General features: G+C 41.4%; 1 protein-coding gene across 3 annotated transcripts in view; it reads left to right on the forward strand.

Moving 5' to 3' along the window:
* Positions 1-12,754, forward strand: part of ELOVL5 (ELOVL fatty acid elongase 5) — a 40,123-nt gene extending 27,369 nt beyond the window's left edge. For all 3 annotated transcript variants that reach the window (XM_041410676.1, XM_041410677.1, XM_041410675.1), the window contains exons 4-8: positions 4,849-4,926; positions 5,571-5,742; positions 7,278-7,402; positions 9,244-9,378; positions 10,848-12,754. In XM_041410676.1, coding sequence (XP_041266610.1) covers positions 4,849-4,926; positions 5,571-5,742; positions 7,278-7,402; positions 9,244-9,378; positions 10,848-10,979 — 642 coding nt within the window. In that variant the 3' untranslated portion in view covers positions 10,980-12,754. The remainder of the gene's footprint in view (positions 1-4,848; positions 4,927-5,570; positions 5,743-7,277; positions 7,403-9,243; positions 9,379-10,847) is intronic.
* Positions 12,755-14,426: the final 1,672 nt, after the last annotated feature.

The raw sequence follows: 14,426 nt of genomic DNA on the forward strand, positions 1-14,426 counted from the left end.
AACACCACACTGCTTGATGTTTGCAGGGAAAGAACTAAAGGTCATAGGGGAAAAATGGGTTCTTGCACCTCTAGGTATGTTCTCTATCTGAAGTACCTGCACAGCATGTGATACTCTTGCTCATATCTCATCAGTCCTGGAAATTTTCCTTTGAAGGATTAGCCATATATCAGTACTTTATAGTACACTTACTTGCTTTTAAGACAGAATGATGAGGAACAGCATTCAGAAAACTTGAGTAACTCCCTGTTCTCCTTGTTAAAGAACTCTCAAAACTCCATTTTGAGTTTCAGTTGGATTAAAATTTTTCAGTCCTACTGTGAGGGAAATCATAAAATGTCACCATTTATGAACTTGTTTAGTAGCATGTCTGAAAAGAAGTTGCTTGTGTACAATACACCCGAAACCCTACTTTGAAGTTTTTCCTGAGTTACAGCTATGGTGATTCAGGTTGTGAGTCATAGCATCACAGCTCAGTTTGCATATTATGTGACCAAAACAAGATGTTAAAGTGAGGTGTCCTCCCAGCTGGGATGAAAAGGATAACCTGCTTGGTTTTCTGACCTTTATGTCTGAATGATTGTAAGCAATAACATGGGGGAATTTGGCATCGTAGGATTTGTGTAACTCTAGGTGTTGTGTACTTTGGTCTAAAATCACTAGAAATTTTAGACCTGTTATGTGGAATTCCTAATGGTTTCTCTCTGTGCTTGCTATACCTTTTTCATTAGGCTATTTAATGACTTGGCTGGGTTTTGGTAATCGCAGAGAAGTGGACTGCTGTTGTCCCAGACAATATAACAGACAAGGCAAATCCAGGGGAGCTGGAGAGATTTTTCCAGGCTAATTTGTCACATACTCCAGCAGGACAGGATGTTCTTTAGGGGCAAACAATGCTTTATTCTGTAAAAATCTACAGTGCTTGGACTTTAGGAGAAATAACACTCTTATGTCTCAGGCAGGGGCATCAAGCAATGGCTTCCTGTGTGTGGAGAAGGTGCTAGCAGGGACTGGCAGTGGGGTATAGGATATGGGATGATCACCTGCTGGCTGCACGGCTGTGTCTGAGGAGCAGCTGGAACAGCAGAGGCAGCACTGCTTCCCCTGTGCTGCTGCTCTGTGCTGGGATCACAAGGTGTCTTGCAGTGCTGTGACCCGTGCCCGTGCAAGGGCCCGTGCCTCTCTGCTTGAGTCTCAGCTGGGTAACTTAGCTGAGAGGGGAGAGTGCCAGGTACCCGATTGCACTGCACACAGACCTGTGTTATTTTGGGGGAGTTTGTTAGCAAAACTGGCCAAGTGATCTGCATCACCTGGGCTTACGTTAGAGAAAACTGGTTAGTGATGAAAGCTCACTTTCTTAAGTGATCTCTTTACTGTACTTTTTCTTCATCTGAAAAATTCCCTACTGCATCTGCCTGAGAAAAGTCTTAGGTTTTCCTGATGAGTGAGGTGTTGCATGTGCTGTAGGAAAAGTGTAGGAAGCAGGGGACTCTGCAGATGTGCTGTGTCACATGAGCCATGGGTGGCAGCTAGGCTGCTCTTTCCTCTCAGCTTTCTTTCTCCACCTTCCTGAAGCTCTTATCTCTGCCCTGAGGTAACTGCATTCATGTAAAGATAAAGTTCTGTATCTGTGCAGGCATGTGCTTGCTTTGATCAGACGTTAACTTCTGTTTCTCTTCATTCTAATCTAGCTCTGTTTTGAGCCTTGTAAACCCATCACGCCTTGACACTGTGATGCAGTGCTAGGTCCCTTATCTGCCCCTCTCCAGTGAGTCTCAGACTTTAGTTTTATCATGAGAAAAAACCAAAGTCCTCCACAGTAACACCTCTCCTCCACCCAGTCAGACTGGTATTAATGTCTTGGCCTATTTTGGTAGCAGAGGTGATAAAAAAGCATGGGCCACAGCATTTCAAAGAATTCAGCAACAGAATTACAAAATAAAAGCAATAGGAAAAAAGAAAACTTCATTGCAGGGGAAGAAAGTGTGGGTTGTTTCAGCACAAATGGAATCTTGAGCTGCAGGTTTTCTCCTGAGCTGAGGGGCTCAACACTGAGTTTGAGTACCATTTTAATTGGCTTATGAACTGTCTTTTTGTGCTGCTTAGAAACCATGTGAAGTGGTTTGCTCAAGTGCAAATGGCTATAATTGTCCTTTTCTGGACATGTTAATTTCTCAAGAGAAGATTTGCCTGTGGTTGTCCATCAGCAGTGCCATCAGCAGGCCTGGACTCCTGCCAGCCTGAAGACGAAGGACTTCTGGAGAGAACGGGCATGGGATGAAAGGTTGTCTCAAGGCTGTGTTGGCAGAAGAGCCACACTCTGTTTCTGGGCAAGTTTCAGACCTACTGTGCAGTGGTGTAAGGCGGTGTTGGAAATGCTGGCCATCCAGGGAGCAGACCACAGCAAGTGTGAGCAAGGACTTAAATGCACTGCTGGAAATTTGTGACCCCTCCTTACCGCTTTTGTGGTGGCAGGGAAGCAGCTTCCTGGGACTGTACACCCGTGTATAATGGAGCCATGTGTGGTCATGTTTCAGAGCGATCTCTTGGTTTTGTTTTCTGAAGCCTTCCAGCATGGGATGAAAGCATTGTGGGTGCAAGAAATAATGATGCCAGGCAAAGGAGCAGCTGGATAAATGGGGAAGATGATTTACACGTTGTATGTTGCGCTGAGTAAGGTTTGTGGGCAGCAACAGCAGTTTGTGGGCAGCTGTAGCATCTTTTAACCAATTAGTTCCTTCTGGAAAGTGGGAAATGAAATTATTTGTGTAACTATACTAGCTATTTATGTGATAAAAGATGCTGACATTTCCTACAAATGTTGCTTTTCTTATGTCATTTGTGGCTGTGAGAGTATTACAGTTCCTAGCATACAATAATATGTTCTTTTGTAAACAAGGGAGTACTCAGGTTGAGGTGAAGCCACTGCTCATAGCCACACTGTTGCCATTATCCTTTGGAGAGGTGGGATCCATGGAGACACCTTTGGTTGCATTACACTTTAGATGGTGAACCTGTACTGCTTGCAGGAAAAGTGCTGTGGATTCACTATGCCAGCCTTTACTGGGAAGAAGTTTATGTAGTGCAGCATTAATGATGGACATTGTTGGGATTAATTGAAATGTAAACAATGTTATTATCCTTCTATTCCTAACACTTCCTTGAACTATGAGAACTGTATGAAAACATCTGTAAGCTCTTAACATGATCACAGCACAATGTGGTGTTCTGTCTGAGGGACTGGCGGGCGCTTGCAAGGCACGCAGTCTTCCCTCAGTGGCCTGAAAGTGGCTTGGTGCAAAGCTTGCTCTGGGGCACAGCTGGGCCTTCAGCAAGGTACCACTTCTAAACTGGTGTCCTCTGCAGGGCCCTGCAGCCAGGAGAGGAGTCCTTCCATGGCTGCCTTCCCTTTGTTGCTTGGGTAGGGAAAGTGCCTGGGTCTGCTGCTGATGTGCACGGCTGCCCTGCCCTTGCTGTGGCAGGGTGCTATTGATTTATCTCTAATACAAGAGATGCTTTCAGATCTGTATATTATGATATAAGTAGATGTACATTTTTTCCCCTAAATTGAAGCAATAATACTATCTCAGAAGGTCAAAAATAATGACCTAGGCTGAATGAGTATTTTAAAAGCTAATTTAGGAGGAAAATGAGGCATGAAGGAAATAACTTTGGGGAAAGGTAGATCATTTACGTGATAATCTTTATTGAACCTTTTAAAATTAGCTTCCCGTTCACAGTTCTGAGCAGCATTTAGTCATACCAGTTATTGTAGTCCTTTAATCAAGTGATCTTTTAAAATTACTTTTAGTGTAAGGAATTTCTACTGTGGCTTTGCAAAGCTATTTTTTATTCTGCAGATAGGTAAGGCCAACTTGCTTCTGCCTTTCAGATGTTTTATAAGATACCTAACAATTTTTTTTTCACTTGGGAGTTGCCTCAAGTTGTTACTCCTCTCCTCATGCTATTCCCCAGAGGAAGAACATGTTTATAAACAATATTCAATGATCCCTTCTGTTGAGCTATTAAAGGAGGTATTAAAGCATGTCTTTGCACATGCTCCCTTCTCCCATTCAACCTTCAACCTGTCCTACCATCTCCTACCATCTGTGAAAGGGTGAGAACATCCAGCATGGATCTTGTTTCTCTAGAGATTAGAGCCAGCCCTCCACAGCAGACACCCTGTCGTCTGTCATGACTAATAGCTGGTCATTACTCTTTATAGTGACTCCGTTATGTTTGAGGTGTTACTTGTCATGCCCGGAAGTCAGGCAGGCAGTGGCGTATCCTGCAGAGGAAGTCACTTATATTGGGAAGGATGTAATGTGCTTGGGATGAGTGAATTGCTTAAAAAGATCTTGAAGAATGGCAATGCAGTGAAGCATGTGTTGTTAGCTGTTAAGGAGAGCAAAGCTGAAAATATGCCCTGTCATATGGTTGAAAAAACTGTAGTCACATCTCTTGAGTATAAAATTTTTAAAGATGTAGCTCTTTCCAAAAGTAATCAGAAGAAAAATGTATTTACTGAACTTTGATTATTTATTTTCTCTAACAATGAGATCATCAGCAAAGAAGGAGACTTCACTCTGAAGAGGCTCACACTGTGGGATAAGTGGGGATAAAATGTTTTCTCCTATTTTTATTCTGGTATACCCCAATTGGGAGAATTTATTAATTCACCCTTCACTGTGATTCCGTCACTGCTTGGGACTTGAATTCAAGCTAATGCCACTCTCAGGTGCCCAGGGTTTTCTTGACACCAGATGTTTGGGCAGAGCTACTGTGGGTTTGCAGGTGCCATGGAGTTCAGCCTCTTCCCCAAATAACATTTTTTTTTTATTTGCTCAGCTCGTGACAGGAGTATTAGAAGGAGGATACAATTTCTTCTGTCAGGATACACACAGTGGAGGAGAGGCTGATATGAAGGTACTGTAATCAAGACTTAGAGCTGGAAATGTTTCAAATTGTCTACTTGAGTGTAAGTGGAGAGCAGAACAGTATTGATTATGCACATTTTGGTTAAACTATAATCTTTTTTCCTCCTTTTGCAGTACAATAGACAATGCTCTGTCAGACATAATAGTTAATCTATGATACATTCATGGCTGGTATTTTTGTAAGTAATTATTTGCAAATTTTCAAGAGTCCCCAGATCAAAAAATGAGGACCTGGTCTTCAGACTGTATCCAACCACTTTGTGTTGAGACTACCCTTCTCTTTCTGAGATGTGGTATGATTTCTTCTGGTCACACTTCTGACCTCTCCTTTACAGAGAGCACTGCAGCACCAGCTCTCATTAAGTGTTTTCTTATTTCTGCCAGGACAACCCAGGTGCACAGCAGTAGCCTCATGAAGCAGTCTTTGTCATCCTGTTTTCAGCTGTAGCTGTAGATTTATACCTCGATATCTCCTGTGGAGAAACCTGAGGCAGAAGTATTACAGAAGATCCCAGCAGTGTCTTCAGTCCTAGTGGTGCAAGACAGAATCTGGATTTTTAATCACTTAGATAACATAAGAGCTGAAAACCCCCACAATTTGAAATGCTTCTAAAACTTGTTTCCTCCTTCCAGATCATACGTGTCCTATGGTGGTACTATTTCTCCAAACTCATTGAGTTCATGGATACCTTCTTTTTCATTTTGAGGAAAAATAATCATCAGATCACTGTTCTGCATGTCTACCACCATGCAACAATGCTGAACATCTGGTGGTTTGTTATGAACTGGGTGCCTTGTGGTCACTGTAAGTACTGGGTTATGGTGGGGGAACCTCTGCAATAGGGGCTTTGTTTTGGTGGTCTTTCTGTCAAACCAAACTTCTCTGGTACCTTCAGCTGCAGGATTTGTTCTGTACCATATTAAGCTGCTTTGCTGAATTGCAACTATTGTAGATGGTTGCAGGAATTAAGCTGCCAGCACAGCCTCTAGGAAAGGAATGTCTATGTAGATTGAAGAATTTGTGTGGCAGTGTGACATTTATCAGGTGCATTACCCCAGGTCAGATACCCATCCAACTTGCTTTCTCTATTTTTGCTGTAGTTACAGACCCTCTGATGAAATAATACTCTTTTCCAAGTCAAGCCAGAAGCTTGTTTCAGCTGTAAAACAGCTAAAAGTGACTCTAGTCCTTGTATCTGTAAAATTGACTTGAGATATTGCTTTCTTAATTTAATCTCATTATACCACTGGCCATAACAAAGGATTTCAATTAGAATCTTGTCCCCTAAGCACTAACGAACATGAGCAAATGAATCCTAAGTGGAAAATTTCCATGTCTCTCTTGTCTAAATCCTGCTAACCTTTGGCCATCTGACTTTAATTCTTTACTTCTACTGCATTTAGCTGGCATCTGCTTTCCTAACTGCATTATCATGGCTTAGCTGTGGTTAGGATGTGCAGCTTATAGGTACTGGCTTTGTTGAACACTGTTCAAGAGAAACCTTTTCAAACCCCATGGATGTGAGCTACTGGCAATGCAGACTAAGAGGCTGCATTCCTCAGGAGTCTGGTCTCTGAGCCAAGCAGCATAGAAACTTGTATTTGTTTTGTGTTGTCAGCACAACAGTGAGTAATACTGAACTTATAAAAAGTCTGCATCTGGAGACACGTTCTCCTCCAAGGAAGTCAGTCCTTGTTCATACAGCAGTCAAAACTGTGTCTGTGTAGAATCTATCTTGTGCTCATGTGGTCTTGAAAACACTTTTGTACTATTTCTAGTCATGTGCTTTTCGTCTTCCAAGCTTTATGTTCTGTTATGTAATCACAGCTCAATGCAGTTCAGTGTTAAGCAGGAAGTTTCTTTAATGACTAAAGGTGCTGTAAACAAGGACAAATAAAATAGCTAACTTGCAGTTTCTAAAGGTATCTGAAGCTTTTTGGTTATAAATTTAAAAATTGGCTCCTGCCTGGAAGGAAGTGAAATCAGCCTAAAAGTAGATGGGTGAACCTATTGATTGATTGGTGTGTGAGCATTCCTCCTTTTTATCAGTTTCCTCAGTTCCCTTGAGAAACTATGATGTAGATGTAAAAAAAGAGTAATTTGAAGAAACAAAACCAGAAGGCTGGTGTAAAGCACAAAGCTGCAAAGCAGCTCAGCTACTCCATTGGATAGGGAGAATAAAAAACAGGGTAAAAAAAGAACCGTCTTGCTTTTCTTCTAAGAGAAATCATATTTTAAATAGTAACATTTTGAACTTGTTATTTTTGTAGGTTCCATGAAACAGCATGTTCCTTCCTGGTAATGCAGTGTACTTTCTTTTTCCCTTGCCCTTTTTTTAGCTTACTTTGGTGCCACACTGAACAGCTTTATCCATGTCCTCATGTACTCCTACTACGGACTGTCTGCTGTTCCAGCAATGCGTCCTTATCTGTGGTGGAAGAAGTACATCACTCAGGGGCAGCTGGTGAGTGATTTGCTCTTCAGTGCTTCAGCAGGCTCTTGTATTCGTGATGAGCTCCTCTTGTCTTTGCCAAGTCAGGAAGTTTTGACGGGATAGGAGAAGAGAGAATGAGAGCTAGTACCTTCCACCTAGTGCCTACATCACCTTAGCAATCCAGCTTCTGCGCGTCTGTTTGCTCTGTTCTCAGGCCGATGGGGACTGGGGATGTGCATCAATCAGCGCTGAGGTCTGTGGGGTCTTTCTCCCCCACACCACGTCGTGTGGTTAGATGCATTTGGGAGTTGCAGTGCTGGGATTTCTGGCACTCAGTAGCCAGGGAGGAGGCTTTTCTTACAAGCCCTCTTGAGCTAGCCTGCTCTTCCCTGTGCTTGGTTGGTCAGGCTGGGACAGGCCAGAAACCGAGTGCAATGCCATCCACAGCTAACAAGGGCCATTCTAGTCCTGCGGGACAATGCCTTTTCTGTCCTACTTTTGCATACAGTTGCAAGTGATTTATTAAAAACTATTCAATATTTCTGCTCACTTTCTGCACTTTAAATGGGCAGATTTTTCCTCTTTTAATTCTGTGTTGGACTCCTTACATCTGTTTGCATTGTTGCTAGTGGATGCAGTGATGAGGCCTGACCACTATGTGCTGGAGGTGGTAAGATCAGTGAAATAAAGTAATACAGTACATGCTGTAGTGATATTGCATGAGAACCAGGTTTCAATGTGTACAACATGTCAGAACACCACAAGGAAATGTGCATGAGTGTTCTCTCTTCCCCATTTTGCAGGGGGAGAAACTGAAACCTAAATTATTTTGTTATATTTTTCTCCCCCCCCACCCCACCCCACCCCTTCTCAGAGCTGTGAATAGTTTTAATATTTGCTGATGATGATTAATAACATTAACTGCCAGCAATTCACAGTGTTGATGTTGATTCTCAACATGGTTTTTTTTTAGCACTGTTCTTCCTGAAGGATGGCTAAGTATTGTAGTTGAGGGCTCATTATTTTCATGGGAGGCATGGGGCAGGGTTGCTTTGGTTTGAGGTTTGTTTCTGTTTTTCTTTCCAGATTTAGGCTCTATTCTTTATCCTGCTTGTTCAAGTGCTACAGAGTACAGTGTCTGGGGGCTTCAGTTGCTACCCTGGCTATTGTCATAGCTGCTTTCACTTCCTTGCCTGCTCTGCATGCATAGCTGTTAGGGCAGCAAAATAGCGGAGCAGAACAAACAGTCTTCCCTTTTTAAATAAACATTCCCTAATCTGGTAGCCTTTATGTGAGTATGAATTTTGCCTAAAGCCCTCTGCATCACATAAGCCCAAACTCTGTTTTTCCAAAATAGACAGTTAAAGATAATTGGAACCTTATCCTCCTCCCTGGCTCCCCAGCTTCCCTGCAGCCTTTACCCCAAAAATTCTTCACTGGAACCATATGTTAGACAGTTCCTGTCTGTGGGAAGGGATTGCAGGGGTCTGTGTGCAGACCAAGTAACCCCAGGTCTTTTGCAGCTGAAGCAGTGAGATGCAGATCTACTCCATTAGGGTGGTAAAGTCAAATCCCACTGAACTCTCACTGGGAAGAAGGTGGTCTTTCTTCCTTGGGGCGTTTATATATCAGTTCTGCGTGAGTTCCTCTAATGTTCTAAAATGGAAAAATACAAATAAACTTGCTTAACAGGATACCACAATCTGAATGTCTGCTACCTCAGGTTTATGGAGAAAACACTAGCCAAACACACAATATTACATACTCTTTACTTGTTTTGGAAATTACTGTTGAGGTTTTGGTAACACATGGGTTTTTTCCTCCTTCCATTAATGTGCTCCATTTCTCTTATTTTTGTTTTCTCTCCCCAGATTCAGTTTGTCTTGACAATCTTCCAGACCAGCTGTGGTGTTGTTTGGCCGTGTGCATTTCCTCAGGGGTGGCTGTATTTTCAGATTTCTTACATGATTTCTTTGATTATCCTCTTCACAAATTTCTATATTCAGGTAAAAGTAACATTTATCAATTCTTTCTAGCATTCTGCTAGCTGTATCTCACTGGAAAGCTGTGACAGAAAGATATGCTTGAAATGTCCTTTTGCTATCCTTCACTAACATGCATATGTTCTTGAAGGACTGTGCTTGTTGGTCCACCCTCTACTTTCAAATCTTCTGGTGCTTTGTACCCATAATTCAGAATGCTTAGTAATTTCAGTAAGCCAGTTATACAAAAAAATGGCTTACTGCAATTTTAACTGCAGGTAAGGGAAAGGAGGAGCTTCATGTAAGACAAAGCTTTCCAGTCTGAAATAAACCAGCAGCATGTGAACCTGTGAAGCACCTGAAGGAGTTGTTAATTTCTGCTTTTACAAGGGGAAAGCTTGGTTTTTAATCCAGGGAAATTTCCTAAACTTACAACATGCAGAAATATGGATTTTGTTCACTTCTACAGGCACCTTTTTGTATTTTCATATGGAAAATTAGTGGGTTTAGTTGTTTTTCTACAAATCTGATTTCATGTTTCATGATCCAAACTTGGTATGTGTTATTCTGAGCAGTTCATAACTGGGCTCTGTACTAAGATGTACAACTACTGTCCACAGAAAATCATGTACTACTGAATGCAGAAAATCAAACCAACATACTGCTGCCCCCAAACAAGCAAACTCTGTTATGTGTTTCAAATGTCATTTGAGAGATTTGGGTGTTTTGGTTCTGGAATGATTCATGGGGGGATACACAGCAGGCTTCCCTGTTGGTTCTTCTAGTACTTCTTAGAACCATGAATTCTATCACTTGCTGCATATGAACATGCTAATTAAACATTATTATACTCCACATGATACTTAATTTTCTTTGTCAATTTTGCTCATATTTTAACTTTTAATTGTTTAGATCCCTTTCACACAGAAATTTGGCAAAATGTGCTTTTGTCAGGCAGCTGAGCCCCTTTGAAAAAAACTTACGTATATTTTACTGTCTGTAATTTTTTAGTTTCCCTGTTCCTGCCAGTTTTTGATTCTTGTGGTAGCCAATGGAAATTCCCATCACATTTCTGTCTGTGAACTTCCCTCACTTCTATTGTTTGCCTTCTTCTTGTTCTGGCTTTGTTCAAGGTACTGTCACCTGCAGTGCCTCAAACCTCCTTCCTCACATGTCATTTTCAGTATATTCTTGTCCCATAGTCTGCTCATAAAATTGCTTCCCTTGTTTCTAATTTACTGTTAGTATAACACTGCCATCATACTGCCAAGCCTTTTTCTTTTCAAGTGAACTACTCCTCTCACTGTGATGAATGAAAGGCGTAGTGTAGTCTCATGCACAAAAAGTGGTTGAGCTTGTTAGACTCTTACCACCGGCACAAGGGCTTTAAAAAAGATGAATGCAAGTTTACTTTTGTGTTTTTAGAATTACTGTGAAGAAGTGGTTATTTGTGTCTAATTAAACAAAACCATGTGTCTTTCCGTGTATTTCAGACTTACAACAAGAAGGCGTCCTCGAGGAGGAAAGAGTATCAGAATGGCTCCACGGCCATTGCGAACGGGTACACAAACAGCTTTTCTTCCCTTGAGAACAAAGTGAAACAAAGGAAACAAAGGAAGGATTGAAGACCAAACTGAAAAACCATTTTGATAACCCCAACAACAAAATCATCTGATTGTAAGCACAATGAGAGTTGTGCACTAATACTCTAATGGCTACTGTAACTATTCCTGCCTAGAATAGTGTGATTTATGTAGGACTTAACCAGTGCAAACACCCTAGAAACTGTATACAGAACATAAAAGTAGGTTAAAGTTTAAAAATAATTCTGGGCTGTCACTGACCCTGCTATAGACTATGGAAGGGAGTATTATCATATTATCCGACACTGCTGTTGCCTTACTAGTCAATATGATAGGTGCTGAATTATGATTCACAATTTGAAAACACTGTAATCTAAACCTCCATTTTTTAACTATAGATCATGCATGTGATTGTAGAGGTAATTTGTATGATGCTGGTTTCAGTAGATAAACACACATGCCTTAAATAAAAAAGCAGGGCCCAAAGCTTATTACTGGTTTAAGAATTAGGGTATGTTTCAGCTTTTCAGTTGATTGACTTTTTATCAAAAAGTCACTTAGAAGAATCCATTGATCATTTTACTGTTTTGTATGTGATACACAATACTACGTATCTCTTACTCGATACAGTGAAATTGGAAATGGCACATTTAGTTTTGTATATTTGGCTTTAATTGACTCAACAGTCACAAAACAGATGGAAAAGTTATTTTACCTTTTTAATAGATCTTATTTTTTTATTTGAAGTACATCACTAACATAAAAGTAATTGGCGCTTACGCAGTCGAGTAAGATTTAAATATTGTCTCTAAAGTTTAGAGCATATACAGGGTGGACCCATCTATTCTTTTTACTTTTTTCTTTTTTTCTTTCTTATTTCTGAGAATTCTTAAATGCTAAATGAAGAGTGGTTTTTAATATGAAACTGGCAGTTTTAAGTGTTATTACCATAGCCATATCCATATTTTAGGAGCTACTGTTTAAGTCTGTGACATATCCAAAAGTATATTTAAAAGTGGAGCCAGAAAGATGCTTTTCTGGTGGAATTGTCTGTATGTAAGTTGGTATCTGAACTGTTCTTCATGTAGCATACATTCACTTTCAAAATGTGCCTAACACAAAGATTTTTTTTCCCCCAAATAAGCAAGTTTAAACAGTTTAAGTCATAGCTAATGTTTTTTAAATGTTACTGAAATGTGCTGGAAATGTCTGTTTCTGTAATGTGAGTTGTGTATATCACTGGTAATGTTTTGGCTTGTTATCTAAGGATTTGGTTTGAGTGCTGGTTAAGGTTACTCCTTCTTGTAAAATGCTGTCTTGCACATATGAGGAGTCAGTTGCAGAGCCAGTATCTGTTGCTGGCATTCTGGTATCTTCCATGGTGGAGTCCATTAAGCTCTGAAAAATTGAATTGTGCAAGACATTCTGCTGGTCATTGCTCGAGTTTGACTATTTGGTTTTTTGATATTTATATAAATGCCAGTTTTAACACATTTAATTGTTTTTAAATATTTTTTAAATTTTTTGCACATCTCTTAAGGAATTAATAAGTTCTCTTACTAGCCTTGTGGGTTTTCATTCCTCGTTTTGAAGGAGACAGTGTCTGTTATGTTTACATTATCAAAGCTTGTGCGTGTGTCTTCATTTCTAGGTACTGGTTTGCAGAGTCTTTACATAGCTCAGTACAGCAGCTATAATGTTCAAAATAGGCTGTCTAAATGTGCTAGAAATAAACTCTCGGCTCTTCTGAATATACTTCATTGTTAATGTTTGACATGGTTTAATCATTAAAACACTTTTGATGATCTCTGCCTGAATTCTGTGGGATTTGTACAGATTTAATGCATTGCCCCATCCTGTGTCAGGCCAAGGAGCAGCCACCATGATGGAAGAACAGCTGCAGATACTCAGGGACATTTAGTGTACCAGAGATTTGGCAACACATTCTTTACAGAAACCTTTGGCAGTTACTAAACACTGTTCCCTTGCCTGGCTGTAGAAATACTGGTCCGTGTGATGGATTTAATTCCCGCTGGGATTACTGACTCACTGAATGCAGAGCAGCCACAATAGCTTGAGATGAAGAGTGCCAGGAGCAAAGCTTAATGTGACTGAGAGGGGCTTCCTTCCTCAGCTGCCCTGTCTATGAAATGGGGATAATATCTCTCTCCAGAATGGGAGCATTTTTGCAATTTCCTTTTAGCACCCCTTGCCCCAAGGTGATCATTTTAGAACTCTCTCTTGTTTGAGTGTTTAACATTGCAGCAATCCCAGATAGGCTAGTGATGGACTTGGTAAAAGGGAGCTACTTACATGGCTGTCTTTTCCCTTGCAGGCTCTTCAAACAAAAAACACAGAGCCAGGGAAATGGGTTTACACTTCGTGTGAAAGGCTCAGAGATTTCATGCTGTGTTGGCCTCCTCTGGGAGGGTTCTCTCTGCGCCTGAGGTAGTTGCTAAGACAGTTTCCTCTCCTTCACATGCCAATTCAACTATGGAATTGTGTGTGTTTCTAAGCAAGGCTCAGTAAGATGCAGTTCTTTGGCTGTTAGGCCAGATCTCCGGGAGGTGCCTGCGAAGCAGAAGCCACAGCACCAACCTGGCCTCCCCGTGTGAGCCAGCAGGGATGGGGCTGCTGCACTGCAAACCTCTCCTTCAAGGTTAATGGCATGTGGTGACAAAACCCAGTGACTTTGTCCAAAACTGGCAGGAGATGCAACCTTGGGAACATCAGCAGTGTCTACACCTGTGTGGCAAAAACTGGCTCCTGGATACTCTTCTACAGTCTCAGCAGCAACTGAAAAGTATCTGAGAGCTGGATGGGTTAGATCAGACATCATCTTACCATAGCTGATGGACCCAAGCACGAGCCTTGGGTCTGCCCACCTGGCTCAGCTGCCAGTGCATCATCTGACCTGGGGCAAGTAACAGCCTTTGGGTTGCCTCAATTCCCCGATCAGTAGTTTTCCTAATAGCTGGGATTGGTGCCTGGGACTGTGAGTGAGTCCTCAGAAAGGGCTTCTTGTGTTGTGAAAGCAGGAGAGTTGAAAAGAGATGAACTGCTGCCAACAGGATGGAGAGGTTTCATGTAAAGGTGGCTGAGGAGAATGACACAGTTCTGTGCAGAGAGAATGACCAAGCTACAAACCATTAGGTTAAGATCTTGTGCAGTTCATGAGCTGACCAAATCCCTCCCTGCACTCAGGCTCTACAGCCTCAGTGATGAAAAGAAATGTTAAGCTTTTGTTCAGCTGTGAATGGGATAGGTAAGCTCAAATGCCAGAAAGCAGTTTTTTAGGGTGATCCTGCTGTTGACGTTGAGTACTGCATCATGGATGTGCAAACCACCTGTGGGACTGGGATCACTCAGGAACTGGGATTCTTAGGTTGGCAGGAAGAGGAAAAGCAGAGAACAATTTTGGATATCTTTGTGGTTGACCATGTATTTTACTTGATGCAAGAGAGATACTAAGTGTTGGAGCTTGTGATA

Source organism: Onychostruthus taczanowskii, unplaced genomic scaffold (assembly GCF_017590055.1).
Source record: "Onychostruthus taczanowskii isolate IOZ18803 unplaced genomic scaffold, ASM1759005v1 scaffold33, whole genome shotgun sequence".
NCBI classification, from domain to species: domain Eukaryota; kingdom Metazoa; phylum Chordata; class Aves; order Passeriformes; family Passeridae; genus Onychostruthus; species Onychostruthus taczanowskii.